Consider the following 14,968-nt stretch of genomic DNA (forward strand, 5'->3'; position numbering starts at 1 on the left):
GTATCCTTCTAGTTTTCTCTGAACAGTCTAGGACTGGTTTTGAGCCTGACCTAGTTACTGCCTCCAATGTAGTATAACTTTAAGGCGTAAATAACAATGTGGAATCAGGCCAAAGAGCTAGTCTCTGGCACTGCAATGTCTGAATTTGACTATAATCATCACCACTTTCTAAATTAGCTTGAAATTGGCCAATTTTGCACCTAATTTATTTTCAATATTTATGTAATGTCTTCAAAACAGAATCCTGTGGCTTTAATCTAAAGAGAAACTCTTTTTTTCTTTTTGTTGTTGAGCAATTAGTAGTCATAGGAAATATATGTCACCAGAGTATGTTGCTTCTGATGGGACTTGGTTGTCAAAGAGCATGCATGCTGCATATTTAGACATATTTGATACTACATAATTTACTGAGCTGCCAGAAAGGGAGAAACTACTATTTTAGAGCAGCATTCTTGGCTTTTACATATGCCAGTTCTGGCAACTCTTCTGCCTGAATCTTTTGTTTACATTCTTGAACCAGAACATTTAAATATTTTATATCACCAGAAATTCTTTGTATCACTCTGCTCTACTTGTGCTTGGTCATGTGGATCTTCCTGACCACTCTCTACTTTGATATTCTTGCAAGTCTGCCTTTACTCCTATATATGGTCTGCATTTTATTAGAATCATCAGATTTGCTAAAGTCCAGGTTTCTGTTTACGTTTCTGTATATGTTTAAGACAAAGTATAGTTTTTGTTTTAAGTCAGAGTATTTTTTATATTTTAAGGTCCTAGAAGGAAAAGAGGATGAAGGTAGGCATGCTCAGTACACATGGGAGGAAGCAGTTTCTTCGTTGGTTTGTCTTGTGTTGTAGCATAGGCAGTTTGTTTTCTGTCTCAAAAAGAGCCATTGGTGTGCTGGAGACTGAGTATAACATGTTGATATTTGGTCCCTAGGGAATTTCATCCCTAAAGAAATGGGATGGGATGAATAGTTGCCCAACTCAAAGAGAAAGGAGTTGGCTAATCCATAAGAAATTAAGGACGGGTATCTCGTTTGGCACTATATTCCAAATTATACTTTTACCCTTTAGCCTTTCTGAAGGCTTTTTAGTGGCCAGATTATCATCATGACAAGCAGTTGGACGCAAAGTGAGAATGGTTAAGAAAATTCACAAAGCTGCTTTCTCTCAAAAGACAAAAGAAAAACATTATATTTGTCAGTGTCCTGTGAACATAGGAAGATTCTTTCTTACAGGTTAGATGGGCTGAGAAAGAAGAAATTTGCCAGGTTTTGCTTTTGTTACCAAGTGGCCCCCTGAAATGATGATAATAATATTTTTAAATGATGGGTAGTATAAATCTTCCTTATTGTAGGTACTAGTATTAAAATTTAGGTTAAAAAGTAATACTCTAAAGCTTCTTTCTCTACACAGATTAATAGATAACAGATTTTTTTTAATTGTTAATAATAATACCAGAAAATTTAAAGGCAGAAAGTTTGAAATCTGTGGTACGATTGCCCTTTGAAGCACAAGGGTCTTAGAATATAGACTTGGTTACAAAATTTGGGTTCTGTGAAGCCGTCAGTTTTGACTGAACTTCAGCTGTCAGGCTAAGTAGAGGATCACATACTACTATTGCAGTATTGGGTGACATTGTATTTATGAGGAAATGACAGAGTTTCCTTTGCTACTCTATCTTAGTTTGTAAGAAAATAGAGTTTCCATTCCTGTTTTTATCTCATGCTGAGGCATCTCTTTAGCCTAAGATCCAAGACTGCTTCTCTGTTTAACAATTTGCCAGGTCAAAGGGCAAGGTTGACCTGTAATCCTAGATATTTAAAAAGCAAATATAAAGCTTTTGTGTGTCTAACTGATGATTGGAAACAAAGTACCACTGCTTGTTGTCTTTCAGAATATAGAATCATAGTTAATGTAAAGATTAAAATTAATAACTGTCTACCAGATATCACTTTTAAAAGTCTAAAATATACCATTTTTACCTGCCATAAAGCATATCTTTACAGTATCAGCGCCAGGTGACAGTGCTTGGCTTGTTCCCAGCCTTCCTGATGTGCTAGCTTTTCCTTCTTTAGATCCTTTCGTACTTCTCACTTCTATGGTTTTCATGAAAGTGTGATGAAAACTCTATGGATCTCTTTTAGGAAAGGAAACTAAAATGGAAAAAACTGATGAGGCTTAATATGTAGCCCCTGCCAGATCTTAGTATTTTAATAGGATAAATACCTGGTGAATTAACTTCTAATAGAATTTCAGAGATTAGATTGGAGTTGGAAGTTAATTTCCCTTGAAATTACATTATATTACTAGAAGGAAGTCTTCTGTTCCCAGCCAGCTAAGTTTTATGACTTTGACTTTCAATTCATCTGCCCTTGCCCATGCTCATCCAGTTCACTAAAGAATTTATGTCATTTATTGGCCATAAAACATTGTTAAAAGTCATCAAATACATGATTCTATGCAGTGTCATTTTGGATTTAAGCATATTACCTAGGTATTTTATGTTCATAGTTGAAAATAAAGTCGTTCTGCTGCTCTTTGGATAATAATCTTCCCATTTCATTTATTTTTACCTATGATGGTCACATGTTTAGGAAAAACTTTTATTTCTTCAGGCTTTTTTGTTTTTGATTTAAACTGTAGAACCCCTTTCTAAAGAAAAAAAGACTTTTCTATAAAATACAAATTTTGGTTATCACATTTCTTTCCTATCTCAGTACAGGCTATATGTTGAATTATACTTGAATTTTATAATATGCTGAAGGTAGTGTTTGCTAAAAGGTTTGGGGAAGTTTTACAAAAAAGTGTAATTAAATTTTATGAACATAAAAATTCAGATTTATGCTTAATACTTTTTGCCTGAAATTTGTGTCCTATATTGGACTTACATAGTAAGGCGAGCAAAAAGGTAATTAGTCCAAAAAATGAAAAAAGACCATTACAAATGGTTTTTGACTATCTGATATTGAGTTATATGAAAATATTTAGGTGTATTGTTATTTTTCTCTGATTGAATTTTGTTTTAGATGCCATTCTAAATATGGTGAATATTGCCGCTAATATTCTGGGAGCAAAAACTGAAGACCTGACAGAAGGTACCTAATCATTTTATGGGTCTTTTAAATATATGATACTCCAGGGATCTTCCTAGTTAGTAAAATTAATTAATAAGCCAAGCAATTTGATTTTTCATTTAGAAATACAGAAACCATTCAAAGGAACTTACCAGTCTTCTATTATTCATTGTTTATTTGAATTTCACAAGTTCTCTTTAGTAAATAGGATCCTGTCTATATAAAATCATGAATTTGTTTTTTAATTCTTCCCTGCCGTAGAAGTAATGATTTTATCCCTTATCTCTTTCCTGAGGTTTTGGTGCTCTAGAGGTACTTAAAGTGTATGCTTTTATTTATCAAACAGCTGTTCAATTAAGAAAGCAATTATTTCCTTAAAGAATGTCAAATAAGAATATTATTAGCAAGGAGAAACAATCTTGCCTTTTTTGTTTTCAAAAATACTTCGTCCCAGTTATAAAATAAGTAAGTCATGGGGTTGTAATGTACAACATGTGGAGTACAATATGGTGACAGATGGTAACTAGACTTATTGTGGTGGTCATTTTGCAGTGTATACAAATGTCAAATCACTGTGTTGTACACATGAAATGAATATAATATTGTATGTCAAATATACTTCAATAAAAAAAATTCAGTTCCAAGTGCAAACTTAAAATGACCCATTTATTTCTTTTCATTCTCTTTTAGTAACTCAGGTGTCTTATTAATCATGTAAGATTACACAAAATTCATAGTCATCTTACTTGCTTTAATTATCTGAGAAGCTGAGAAAGAATATGCACTACTTGTAGTTGTGACTTTCTACGATTATTTCTTTCCAAAAGAACTTTGATGAAAAAAACCCACGAAGTCTGCAGTAGTAAACCTATTTGACTTTTTTCTTCTCTCCTGACAAACTAAAGTCCTTTATTCGTTATAGTGAAATATTTTCATGGTATAGCTTTTTAAAATTAAACTCAATATGGACATCTTTCTTAAAATAGGAAATAAAAGTATATCTGAGAATGCCACTGCCTCAACTGCACCTAAAATGCCTGAATCAGCTCCTGTTTCAACTCCTGTTCCATCACATGAGTAAGTTATATTGTGATATTAGAGTTCTATTAAAATGGAAAGCTAAGTATACTTGTACATAAAAAGGTACTTGTAACTTGTGGGAAATTATTGTCTATAGAAAGCTCTGGATCATGGGACAGACATTCCACAGCCACTTAAAACATCTTTGAGTTGCTTTTTGGGTACTAGGAATTCACTTCACTCCAGACCAAATGTTTGTTGTTTTGATTTTGTGTGTTACTTTTATTATTTACAATACTTAATCTTTTCTTTGTTGCACATAATTAACCTAACTCTGCAGGTATAAGTTTGAGGACAAATATTAAAGGTCTGTTTTTATTAAGTTCAAATTTAAAAGCATTGATTAACTATCTGTGCTATGCCTAGAAAGCTATAAAGGGTACCTGAAATACTTAGAGCAGTGATTTTTAAATGATTTGTTTGCCACACAGCATACTCTTACAGTGTTCAGTTTCTGAAATCGAATGATATAGGTCTTTTCCCAGGTTGCAGTGGGTATTTTGGGCAGGGATGTATATATGTAGGTAACATATGAAATAACCTCATTTGGTCCTTTCTACCAGAGGTGATTAAGGTTTGTCGGTACCTCAACTTCTGATCTATAATAGATAGGCTCATTAATGATTTGGGTTATTGGGACAATAATTGGGATAATTTGGATATAGTTATTACAAATGTAGCTTCCGTATATTTCGTTGGATATACTCCCTATAAACTTTGACAGCCCTTTCTCTCAGAGGAACTCTACTTAATGGGATAAGATATTTGAACAAGAAGCAGTTAGTTCAAGGTTATAACTAATGAAACCTCCAGTGGGTGTGCTTCAAGCTGTAATTCCTAAGTACAATCTTAATTAAAAAATGAGATTTTTGTGCTTTGAAGCGCACAGTGTCAAATTTGTATTTTCCTGTATTAATCCTGAAAGTGACTAAAGATATTTATTGGGTGATCTGAGTGAAATATATAACATTATGTGCTATTGATCCCTAGAAGGTCCTGAGAAATCTCTTTGGGATAGAGATTCTTGTTGTTTCTAATTATGTGGAGCTGTCCCGGTTTTGTAACTAAATTCTTTAGTTAATAACATATATCAATAGTATGTCTTATTTTTCAAAACTAAATGAAATTAATTTCATTTTGCACATATATACACACACGCACATATATACATATACACATTCACCCCTCATACATATGTATGAATATTTGTTGAAAGGTATCACATCAGGCTAATGTAGCAGTTTTTACTTTTCTATATTAGAGTTTGTTTTTTAGTAGATATTCTTGCATAATTGTTTGTTTCTTTACTTAATGTTTCTTCATGTATGTTTGTCTTAAATTCTTTTTGATGGTTATATGGCAGTCCTCTGAAGAAAATAAAAGAATCCATGATAGGGTATCACTCTTAAAGTTATTATGAAAAGATGACTTACTTTCTTTTCCCAGGTTTGAGTTTTTTAAAGTGTAACTGATTAGGGTGTATATATATATGGTATATAACTTAATTTTTACCAAATTAATTCAGTTTAGTTTTTTTCCCTCCCCTTCTTCAGACATTCCTCCTTTTTACTGTTATAATTTATTTGGTAGATAATAAACAGTATACCACCTGAGTATGTAAGAAATGTTGTATAGTGACTATATATTGATATCTGTATCTATATCATCTACTTAGGGAAGCATAGCCTAATTATGTTTTAGTTTAGTTCATTTACTATTTTATTATCAACAAGATGAAAGTCCAGCTTTTAGATATTGTCTTTTTTATTCCTACTTTTGCTGTTGTGATATTAGGCTTTCTTTGAAGACATTTCCTGGCATTCTTAGTAGTGTTTCACAGTAGGAAAATTTGCATATGAAGGGTTTTTTTTGGTATTGAAATTACTTTGTTTTCTCAAATTATACCTTTGGTGCTGCAAGGGCTGCACCCAGAAAATCATTATCTTTATCTTGGAAGGGACCACAGATATTATAATTTATAACACTGTTCCCACCAGCTCCATTTCCCACTCTCCCTACCCTACACACATACTCCAGAGCCCAAAGATAGGACTGAGTTAGTGGCACTACTAGTTTATTATTAGGCAGGATTTTCATTAAAATGGTTAAGTATTTAGCTTTCAACAATTGAAAATTAGCCAAGGTGATACTGAGATTATTTGGGGGGAGTGGGGATATGTTTCTTCTTCCTTGGCAGATAATCGTTTGTGTGTGTGTGTGTGTAATGCCATGTTGAAATTCCTCAAATCATCCATAGATGATTTCCTCAATAATAATATATAAATTTATAAATTTATAAATATATTATAAATATAAATTTATAAATTTATGTTTATAAATTTATAAACATAAATTCCTCAAATAATAATCCATAGAGAAATTTCAACTGAGAAATCTGCAGTTGACCCTTGAATAACATGGGTTTGAACTGCACGGATCCACTTATACATGGCATTTTTTCATTAGTAAATACTACAGTACAGATGATCTTGGTTGGTTGAATCTGTGGATGAGGAACCATGGATATAGAGGAACTGTGGATATGGAGGGCTGACTATAAGTTATACCGCATGGAGGCCGGCAATTCTAACTCCCCACGTACGGTTCAAGGGTCAACAGTAGTTGCCTTTTGAAAGTAGGATATTCAAGCACAAAGTGCATTCATAATAAGAGTCCTGCCTTCTGGTTCTAGCTCTGGGACTAGCTCTGGGTAGCTCAATTTCTGATATAAGGGGTGATGAGGCTTGTAATATTGGTGAATATTTATGGGAGGAAAGTTACATGAAACGTTCAGTAAATGGAAATATTCACATACAAACAACTCTTAAACAGAGTTTAAAGAAAAATTTGATTTGGTAAATATGGTGATTTGAATTATCTGGCTGGTCACTTGATAAATTATCTTTCTGTTACCATTTCTGAATAATACTGTTTTTATAATGAAAGTGATTTGAAGCGAAATAACTCATCCAAAGTAAATTGAGTGTTTTCTGTATTTCCAGCCTTCCTTTTATCTTATGTATGATACATTTATTTTCCTTAAACATAATTATGGATATGTATTTCTAGGTTTGTAACTACTGAAGGACTTGTACATGACACAGAGCCATCATCACCAGATACTACAAAAGAGGGTCCCATTGTACAGCTAGTTCAAGAAGAGGAAGAGGAGGCAAGTCCTTCTACAGTGACCCTTCTGGGTAGTGGTGAACAAGAGGATGAAACGTCACCTTGGTTTGAGTCAGAGACACACATATTTTGCAGTGAACTGACCACAATTTGTTGTATTTCTAGTTTTTCGGAGTACATATATAAATGGTGTTCAGTTAGAGTTGCTCATTATCGGCAACGCAGCAGAACTGCTATGAGCAAAGAAAAGGAGTATCTTGTGTCAGCTCAATCACCATTAGTACTTCCTGAAGAATCAGTAGATGTTTCAGTATTGCAACCTCCAGGTGGAGAACCAGACAGTAAGAGTAAGGAAAAGAAAGCTGAAACTATTGTTCTAGGTGACTTAAGTAGTGTGCACCAGGGAGGTTTGATTAATCACACTTTAGATGCAATTAAACTTGAACCAAGCCATCCTCAAACTCTTTCTCAGTCTCTTCTCTTAGATGTTACTCCAGAAATCAATTCATTATCTAAAATAGAAGTATCTGAGCCTATTAAATATGAGGCAGGGCGTACGCCATCACAAGTGATTCCCCAAGAGAGTTCTGTTGAGGTTGATAATGAAACAGAAAAAAGGTCTGAGAGTTTTAGTTCTATAGAGAAACCAACTGTGACCTATGAAACAAAAAACCTTGATGAAGTAATGGATAATATTGTAAAAGAAGACTCCATGCAAATTATCACAAAGCTATCCGAAACAATAGTGTCACCTGTAAACACAGCTACTGTGCCAGACAGTGAAGATGGGGAAGCCAAAATGAACATAGCTGACACACCAAAGCAAATTTTGACTCCTGTTGTGGATTCTTCTTCATTACCTGAAGCAAAAGAGGAAGAACAGTCTCCAGAAGATGCCCTTTTAAGAGGGTTACAGAGGACAGCTACAGATTTTTATGCTGAATTGCAAAATTCTTCAGATCTAGGATATGCTAATGGAAATCTTGTACATGGATCAAACCAAAAGGAATCAGTATTTATGAGACTTAATAACCGTATTAAAGCCTTAGAAGTTAACATGTCTCTCAGTGGTCGCTATCTGGAGGAACTTAGCCAAAGGTAAGCTTTATTATGAATTAGCACAATCCACTTTGCACAGTGAGTTAAGTAGTAAAGTATAATCTGTGACTAGAGAAGGAGAGGATTTAATTATCTCATGGTATAATAGTAATAAGCACCATTTTAACTGGAGAGAGAAAGAAAGTTATTTGGCTGTTGATCAGTGATCTTAAGAATTGATTTCCTTTTCTAGAAGTATTACTAAGTGACTATTATTAGGCTGATAAGTTTGAATTATCTATAATCAGGTTCTCCTTTCTTCTGTTGCTTAACTTTAGCCACTTTTGCTGTTTGATTCCCAGCGCACTCATGGGAAAAATTAGTCTGTAGACTTTAAAGCTCTATGTGGAACTTGACCAGATATTATTTAAGAGTTTAAATAAGTGAAGATTAGAAAAATGCCAGAGGCCACATCCCAGTTTGCTTATGCAGTGATGAAGGTCTCAGGCACAGTTCTCCACTTTTTAAGCCTATTTACTTTTTTTTTTTATTCCTTAAGTATCCAGCATCCTTAGGGCTTTTCCAACATTTTGTAACCACCTAGGCACTCAATGCCCAGAATTTCTGAAACGGCTACCTTTTCGTAATCTTCTTAAATTAAAATGCTGCTAATGAAATGTCACTAAGGTCGTCATTATATCCTGAAAGGGGTTTCTTCTTAATTCATACATATAATTTATTGGCAAATTTTCTGTGGGTGTGTGTGCATGCCTACATCATACCTGTTCTTGCCTCTCCCCACCCCCACCCTATTTGCCCCACTAAAGGAACCACAGAAATCACTAATAAGTCTTTAATTGAGATGTAATTGACATATAACATTGTATTAGTTTCAGGCATATAACATAATGATTTGATATTTGTATATATTGCTAAATGATTACCACAATAAGTCTGGTTAATATTATCACCACATACAACTTTTCTTTTTTCCTTGTGGTAAGAAATTTGAAGATCTACTCTGTTAGCAACTTTCAAATATACAATCCAATATTATCAACTATAGTCAACATGCTGTACATTATATTCCTGTTACTTATTCATTTAAAGTTTTACCTTTTGACCTGCTTCATCAGTTTTGCCCACCCCCACCCCCCGCCTTGGCAATCACCAATCTGTTCTCTGTATCTATGAGTTCAAGATTTTTTTTCCTTTTATTTAGATTGCACATGTAAGTGAGATCATATGATATTTGTCCTTCTCTGTCTAACTTATTTCAGTTAGAGTAATGCCCTCAAGGTCCATCCATGTTGTTGCGAATGGCAAGACTTTCTTCTTTTTTATGGCTGAATAATGTTCCTTGGTATACACATACCACATTTTCTTTATCTATTCTTCTATTGATGGATACTTAGTTTGCTTCCAGGTCATGACTATTGTATATAATGCTGCACTGAACATGGGGGTGCAGATATCTTTTCAAGTTAGTGGTTTTTTTCCTTCAGATAAATACTCAAAAGTGGAATTGCTAAATCATATGGCAGTTCTATTTTTGATTTTTTGAGAAACCTCCATACTGTTTTTCATAGTGGCTGCACCAATTTACATTCCCACCAACAGTGTACAAGGGTTCCCTTTTCTCTGTATCCTCGCCAACATGTTATTTTTTCTCTTTTTGATAATAGCAATTTTAACAGATGTGAGGTGATAACTCATTGTGATTTTGATTTGCATGTCCCTGATGATTAATGATGTTGAGCATCTTTTCATCTTTCACCTGTTAGCCATCTATCTGTTTTCTTTGGAAAAATATCTATTGAGATTCTCTGCCAATGTTCTTTTTTTAATGTTTTATTTATTTTTGGCTGCATTGGGTCTTTGTTGCTGCACGTGGGCTTGCTCTAGTTGTGGCAAGCGGGGCTACTCTTCGTTGCGGTGCGCGGGCTTCTCGTTGCAGTGGCTTCTCTTGTTGCGGAGCACGGGCTCTAGGTGTGCGGCCTCAGTAGTTGCAAGCGCGCGGGCTTCAGTAGTTGCGGTGCGTGGGCTCTAGAGCGCAGGTCTCTAGGTAACCTTTTCATTAAGTTGATGGTTTCTTTTGCTTTGTAAGAAGTTTTTCAGTTTGATGTAGTCCCACTTGGTTTTTTTGCATTTATTGCCTTTGCTTTTGGTGTTAAATCCAAAAAACATTTCCAAGACTCATGTCAAGGAGCTTACCGCCTGTGTTTTCTTTTAGGAGTTCTGTTGTTTCAGGTTTTACGTTCAAGTCTTTAATACATTTTGAGTTAATTTTTGTGTATGGTATAAGATAGGGGTCCAGTTTCATTTTGTTGCATGTGGCTGTTCAGTTTTCCCAGCACCATTTATTGAAGTGACTGTCCTTTCCCCATTGTATATTCATGGGTCCTTTGTCATAAATTATTGACTATATATGCGACTAGTAAATCTTTTATAGCAGTGAGGAACATAGAATTGATTTTGAGGTAGCAAATACCTCAAGGGACCTCTTTATTTTACCTTTGTAAGTTTTCCTGTGTTGCACAGGGTTCAGTAAGAGTCATTTTCAGAAATATGGATTTATCTTACATATTGAAATCAGAAGTGTGTTTCCAGTAATAAGTTAATAAATAAGAAATTAAAACCAATTTAAATCAATTCTTACTCCATAGGTACCGAAAACAAATGGAAGAAATGCAAAAGGCTTTCAATAAGACAATAGTAAAACTTCAGAATACTTCAAGAATAGCAGAGGAGCAGGTTGGTCATCTTCATATCTTATTTACTTTTTATATAAATTTCCATTGAATTTTGTAAGATCTCTCTGGTAAGAAGGATAAGTAGTGTTGGTTCACTTTTTCCCTGATGGCTGATGATTAAGCTGTAATATGATGTTTTCTAGCTGTTAGCATCCGTATCTCCTCAAGAGAAAATTTTCTTGAGCATTATTTGTATTACATTTCAAGATCTGTATGTATCTGTATGTGTGTAGAAGTGCAGTGGACTTTTTGGCAACTTTGTTAAACTCTAAAATCATTTGTGGTTTTCTGTGTAGACAGTTTTATTGGTTGCAAATAAACAGCTCTATTTCTTTTTAATCCTTATACCTTTTTATTTCTTCTTTTTTCCTCTTATCTCTTGCCTAGAGCTGTACAGTGATGCAATAGGACTGATAGTGGCCATTCCCCTGTCTTGTTGATTTTAAGGGATTGATTTCAGTATTGCAGCATTAAATGTGATGTTCATTAATAAGTTTTTATAGTGTGTTACCATCATGAAGAAATTTTATATTTAACTTTTTTAAAAGGTTATTTGGGACTAAGGGAAGGTAAGGTGAGGTGAGGAGGCCTCAGGTTGCAGAGTTTAGTTGCATCTTACTCCCAGTTTGTGACACGTTATAATTGTGGTTCCACACAAAGTTTTTCCCCACCCCTCTTTTTTTTTTTTTTTTTCTAAAATTGAGGTTTGAAAGTTGTTTACATATTCTTAGTATGAGTCCTTTATCAGAGACAGGCTTTGCAAATATTTTCTCCCAATCCATTACTTGTTTTGTCATTCTCTTAAACATATCTTTTGAAGAGCCGAATTTAATTCATTGAAGCCCAATTTACCTGTTTTCTCTTTGCCTAACCCAAAGTCACAAAGATTGTTTTCCTGTTTTCTTTTAGAATTTGCATAGTTTTAGTTTTACATTTGGTTTATGATCCATTTTAATTTTTACATGTTACAGACTATGGATCAAAGTTCTTTTTTTGTGAGGGAGGGGATTGAGAAACATGAATATTCCTTTCTTCCAGCATCATTTGTGGAAAGGACTATCTTTTCTCCACTGGATTTCCTTTGCACTTTTGATGAAAATCAATTCACCATATACATGTGGATTTGTTTCTGGAATTCTCTTCTGCTTTGTTCATCTATGTCTGTCTTTTTGCTTATACTGCACTGTTGTGATTACTGTAGCTTTATAGGAACTCTTGAAATCAGGTAGAGTGAATCCTCCAACTTTGCACTTGTCCAAAATTGTTTCGGCTAATCTGGATTTGACTAATACAGATTTTAGAATCAGCTTGTCAGTTGCTACCAAAAACAAACAAACAAACAAAAACCTGTTTGGATCTTGATTGGGTTTGTGTTGAACTTATAGATCAGTTTGGAGAATTGACATGTTAATAGTATTAAGTCCTCTGACCCATGAACACAGTATTTATTTAGTTCTTCATTAACATTTTCCCTCTATATTTTCCCTTTATATTTAACATCTATGCTTTATGAAAGACTTGTTTAAGTACTTTTAAATAATCTTGTGTATCATTAACACTATTGGAAGTAAATCTTGATTAGAAGTGTTAACCAATTTAATAACTGTAATAACTTGTCCTTTAAAACTGTCTAGAATTTCTCAGTGTTTGTCAAAAGTGAGTCAAAAGAAACAGTTTAATGAATCACATTCAGCATTTTAAAAAGATGAAGTAGGATAGAAAGTACCACAGTGGATCACAGTGAGGGAAGTAAGTGAAACTTCTTGTTACAGTTTTATACATCCGCCTACTCACCCCCACATACACAGTGGAGACTTAAAGATTATTTAAATCTAAATTTCAAAAACTTAGGTTTAGAATAATAAATGGTTATGTAGCTATTTCATAGAGGGTCCTAAATTAGAGTGTTAGATTTCCTTGACTTCTTTCTGCCCTCTTTTCCTTCTTCCTAAATTCACTAGTTAGTTGAAATTTTCAGTATAGTCTACCTAACGTAGGTTCATGACCATGAGTATATTGCATAAGTCTCTAAAATATGCATGCAAGTGATATTTTAAATAAAGACATGTCTGTTGATTATAAAAGTTTCTGAAATTCAGAGCTGGAAAGATGGGTGTTTTTGATGAATTTCTTTTCACTGGTTGACTAGAGGATCTGTTGTAGTTTTTTGACTGTGACATCCTAAGTTCCATCCTAATATGCTGTGAAATAGAACTTTTAAAACCTTCTTGGTATGAGCCTGCTTGATATCCAGAAACATTCTTCAACAATTTTTCAACATGTCTTTGTATTGACTGCTTTGGTTTAAAAAAAAAAAAAAGCATGCTTGACAAAGTGACTATTTTGTGTATAGCTGGTTATATACTGGTTTATACATATGGAGCCCATATTAACTTGAAAAGCAGTTTATTAGCGTCTGTTAGACAATATTCTACATGGTAGCAGTGAATGGCAAAAGGTTTTTTGGTTTTTGGGTTTTGGGTTTTTTTGGCTTGGGGCAGGGGAGGAAGGTTGAATAGTCTTAGATTCTTGAAGTGTTTTATGTCTTTTTTAAAAATTTCTGGTCCAAGTTTACAGTATTCATTCATTAAGAGCTTCCTATTAATATGTCCCCCCCCCGCCCTGAGGAATTTAACAGTTTTTCCAGATTTTTTATTTGAATTTATAATGTAGTTAAAGTACACATGAAACACAAAGGAAAATAATATTTATTTCCTCCTTTATTATAGGATCAGCGGCAAACTGAAGCCATCCAGTTGCTACAAGCACAACTGACCAACATGACACAGCTTGTTTCAAATTTATCAACAACAGTAGCAGAATTAAAACATGAGGTAATTGTTATTGATGGTATTGTAGGAAACGGTGTCATAAAGGCAGGCTTCATATCTAAGAACTTTAATCGAAGAAGATTGTCATTTATAAAGAACTTTTTCAGAACACCAGAATGTGGCATTTTAAAGTTTTGAAAATATATTAATTGTCATAATCTTTTGGAAAACACAGCTTTCATAGTTTAGGTCTTAACCTAAATTACAGTTATAAAGCAATTCTGTTAGGCCTTTTGTAAACCATTGGTAGTTGCAATATATACTTCATTTTCAGTTCAAATAGGCTTATTAATTGCTTAATGAAACAATTTTTTCATTGATTTAAGCAGTATTTATTGAGCTACCAGTGTGTGTGAAGCATGAGCTGTCCAGTTCTAGGTTGAGGCATACAGCAGTGAAGAGTCCCTAGCCTCAACAGGGCCCTCTCACCTGGGGGAGAGAGGGAATACATACAGTAAATATATATGAAGGACAGTGGGGTAGAGAGTGAAACTTGTGTGTGTGGACTGGTGGTGCTTTAAGTGTTGCTGCTTTAGCTACGGTGATGTTGGAAGGCTTGCCTGAGGAGGTGGCATTAGAACTGAGTGCTCAAGAGGAGTTAGCGTCCACACAGAGCCTGGGGTCAGAACAAATCTGTTAGTAGCAGAAGTAGGGCAAAGGGCCTGTGACTAGAAACAGTGTGGTGTGGCTGGAGCAGAGTGAATGAGAGAAGTAAGGGTAAGAAATGAGTTTAGGAAATTGGCAGAGACCTGGTCATGTAGGCCTTTGTAGGCAATATAGAGTTTGAATTTTATTCTAATCACTGCAAGTCATTGGAAAGTATTCAGTAAAGAAGTAACATGGATCATCTCATTGAAAACACTTTGAGAAACTCCCTGTCTGTTGCTCTATAGAGAATTGCCTCTTAGAGACCAGCAAGAGTGGAAGTGGGGAGGAAACCAATTAAGGAGGCAATTGCAGTAGCCTGGGTGAGGTGATGTTGGCTTGGACTAGCATTTTAGAAGTGGAGAACATTGTGAAGTTGCTGAATTCAGGATATATTTTAGAGGTAGAAAGAC

The 14,968-nt window shown here is 34.4% G+C and overlaps 1 protein-coding gene across 2 annotated transcripts in view; it reads left to right on the forward strand.

The window, feature by feature from the left end:
- The window catches only part of SUCO (SUN domain containing ossification factor), a 72,560-nt gene that overhangs the window by 45,560 nt on the left and 12,032 nt on the right, over nucleotides 1-14,968 (forward strand). For both annotated transcript variants that reach the window (XM_059936482.1, XM_059936474.1), the window contains 5 exons: nucleotides 3,032-3,100; nucleotides 4,066-4,156; nucleotides 7,229-8,386; nucleotides 10,993-11,080; nucleotides 13,809-13,913. In XM_059936482.1, coding sequence (XP_059792465.1) covers nucleotides 3,032-3,100; nucleotides 4,066-4,156; nucleotides 7,229-8,386; nucleotides 10,993-11,080; nucleotides 13,809-13,913 — 1,511 coding nt within the window. The remainder of the gene's footprint in view (nucleotides 1-3,031; nucleotides 3,101-4,065; nucleotides 4,157-7,228; nucleotides 8,387-10,992; nucleotides 11,081-13,808; nucleotides 13,914-14,968) is intronic.

The sequence above is a fragment of the Balaenoptera ricei genome, chromosome 1 (assembly GCF_028023285.1).
Source record: "Balaenoptera ricei isolate mBalRic1 chromosome 1, mBalRic1.hap2, whole genome shotgun sequence".
In the NCBI taxonomy this organism is placed as follows: Eukaryota; Metazoa; Chordata; class Mammalia; order Artiodactyla; family Balaenopteridae; genus Balaenoptera; species Balaenoptera ricei.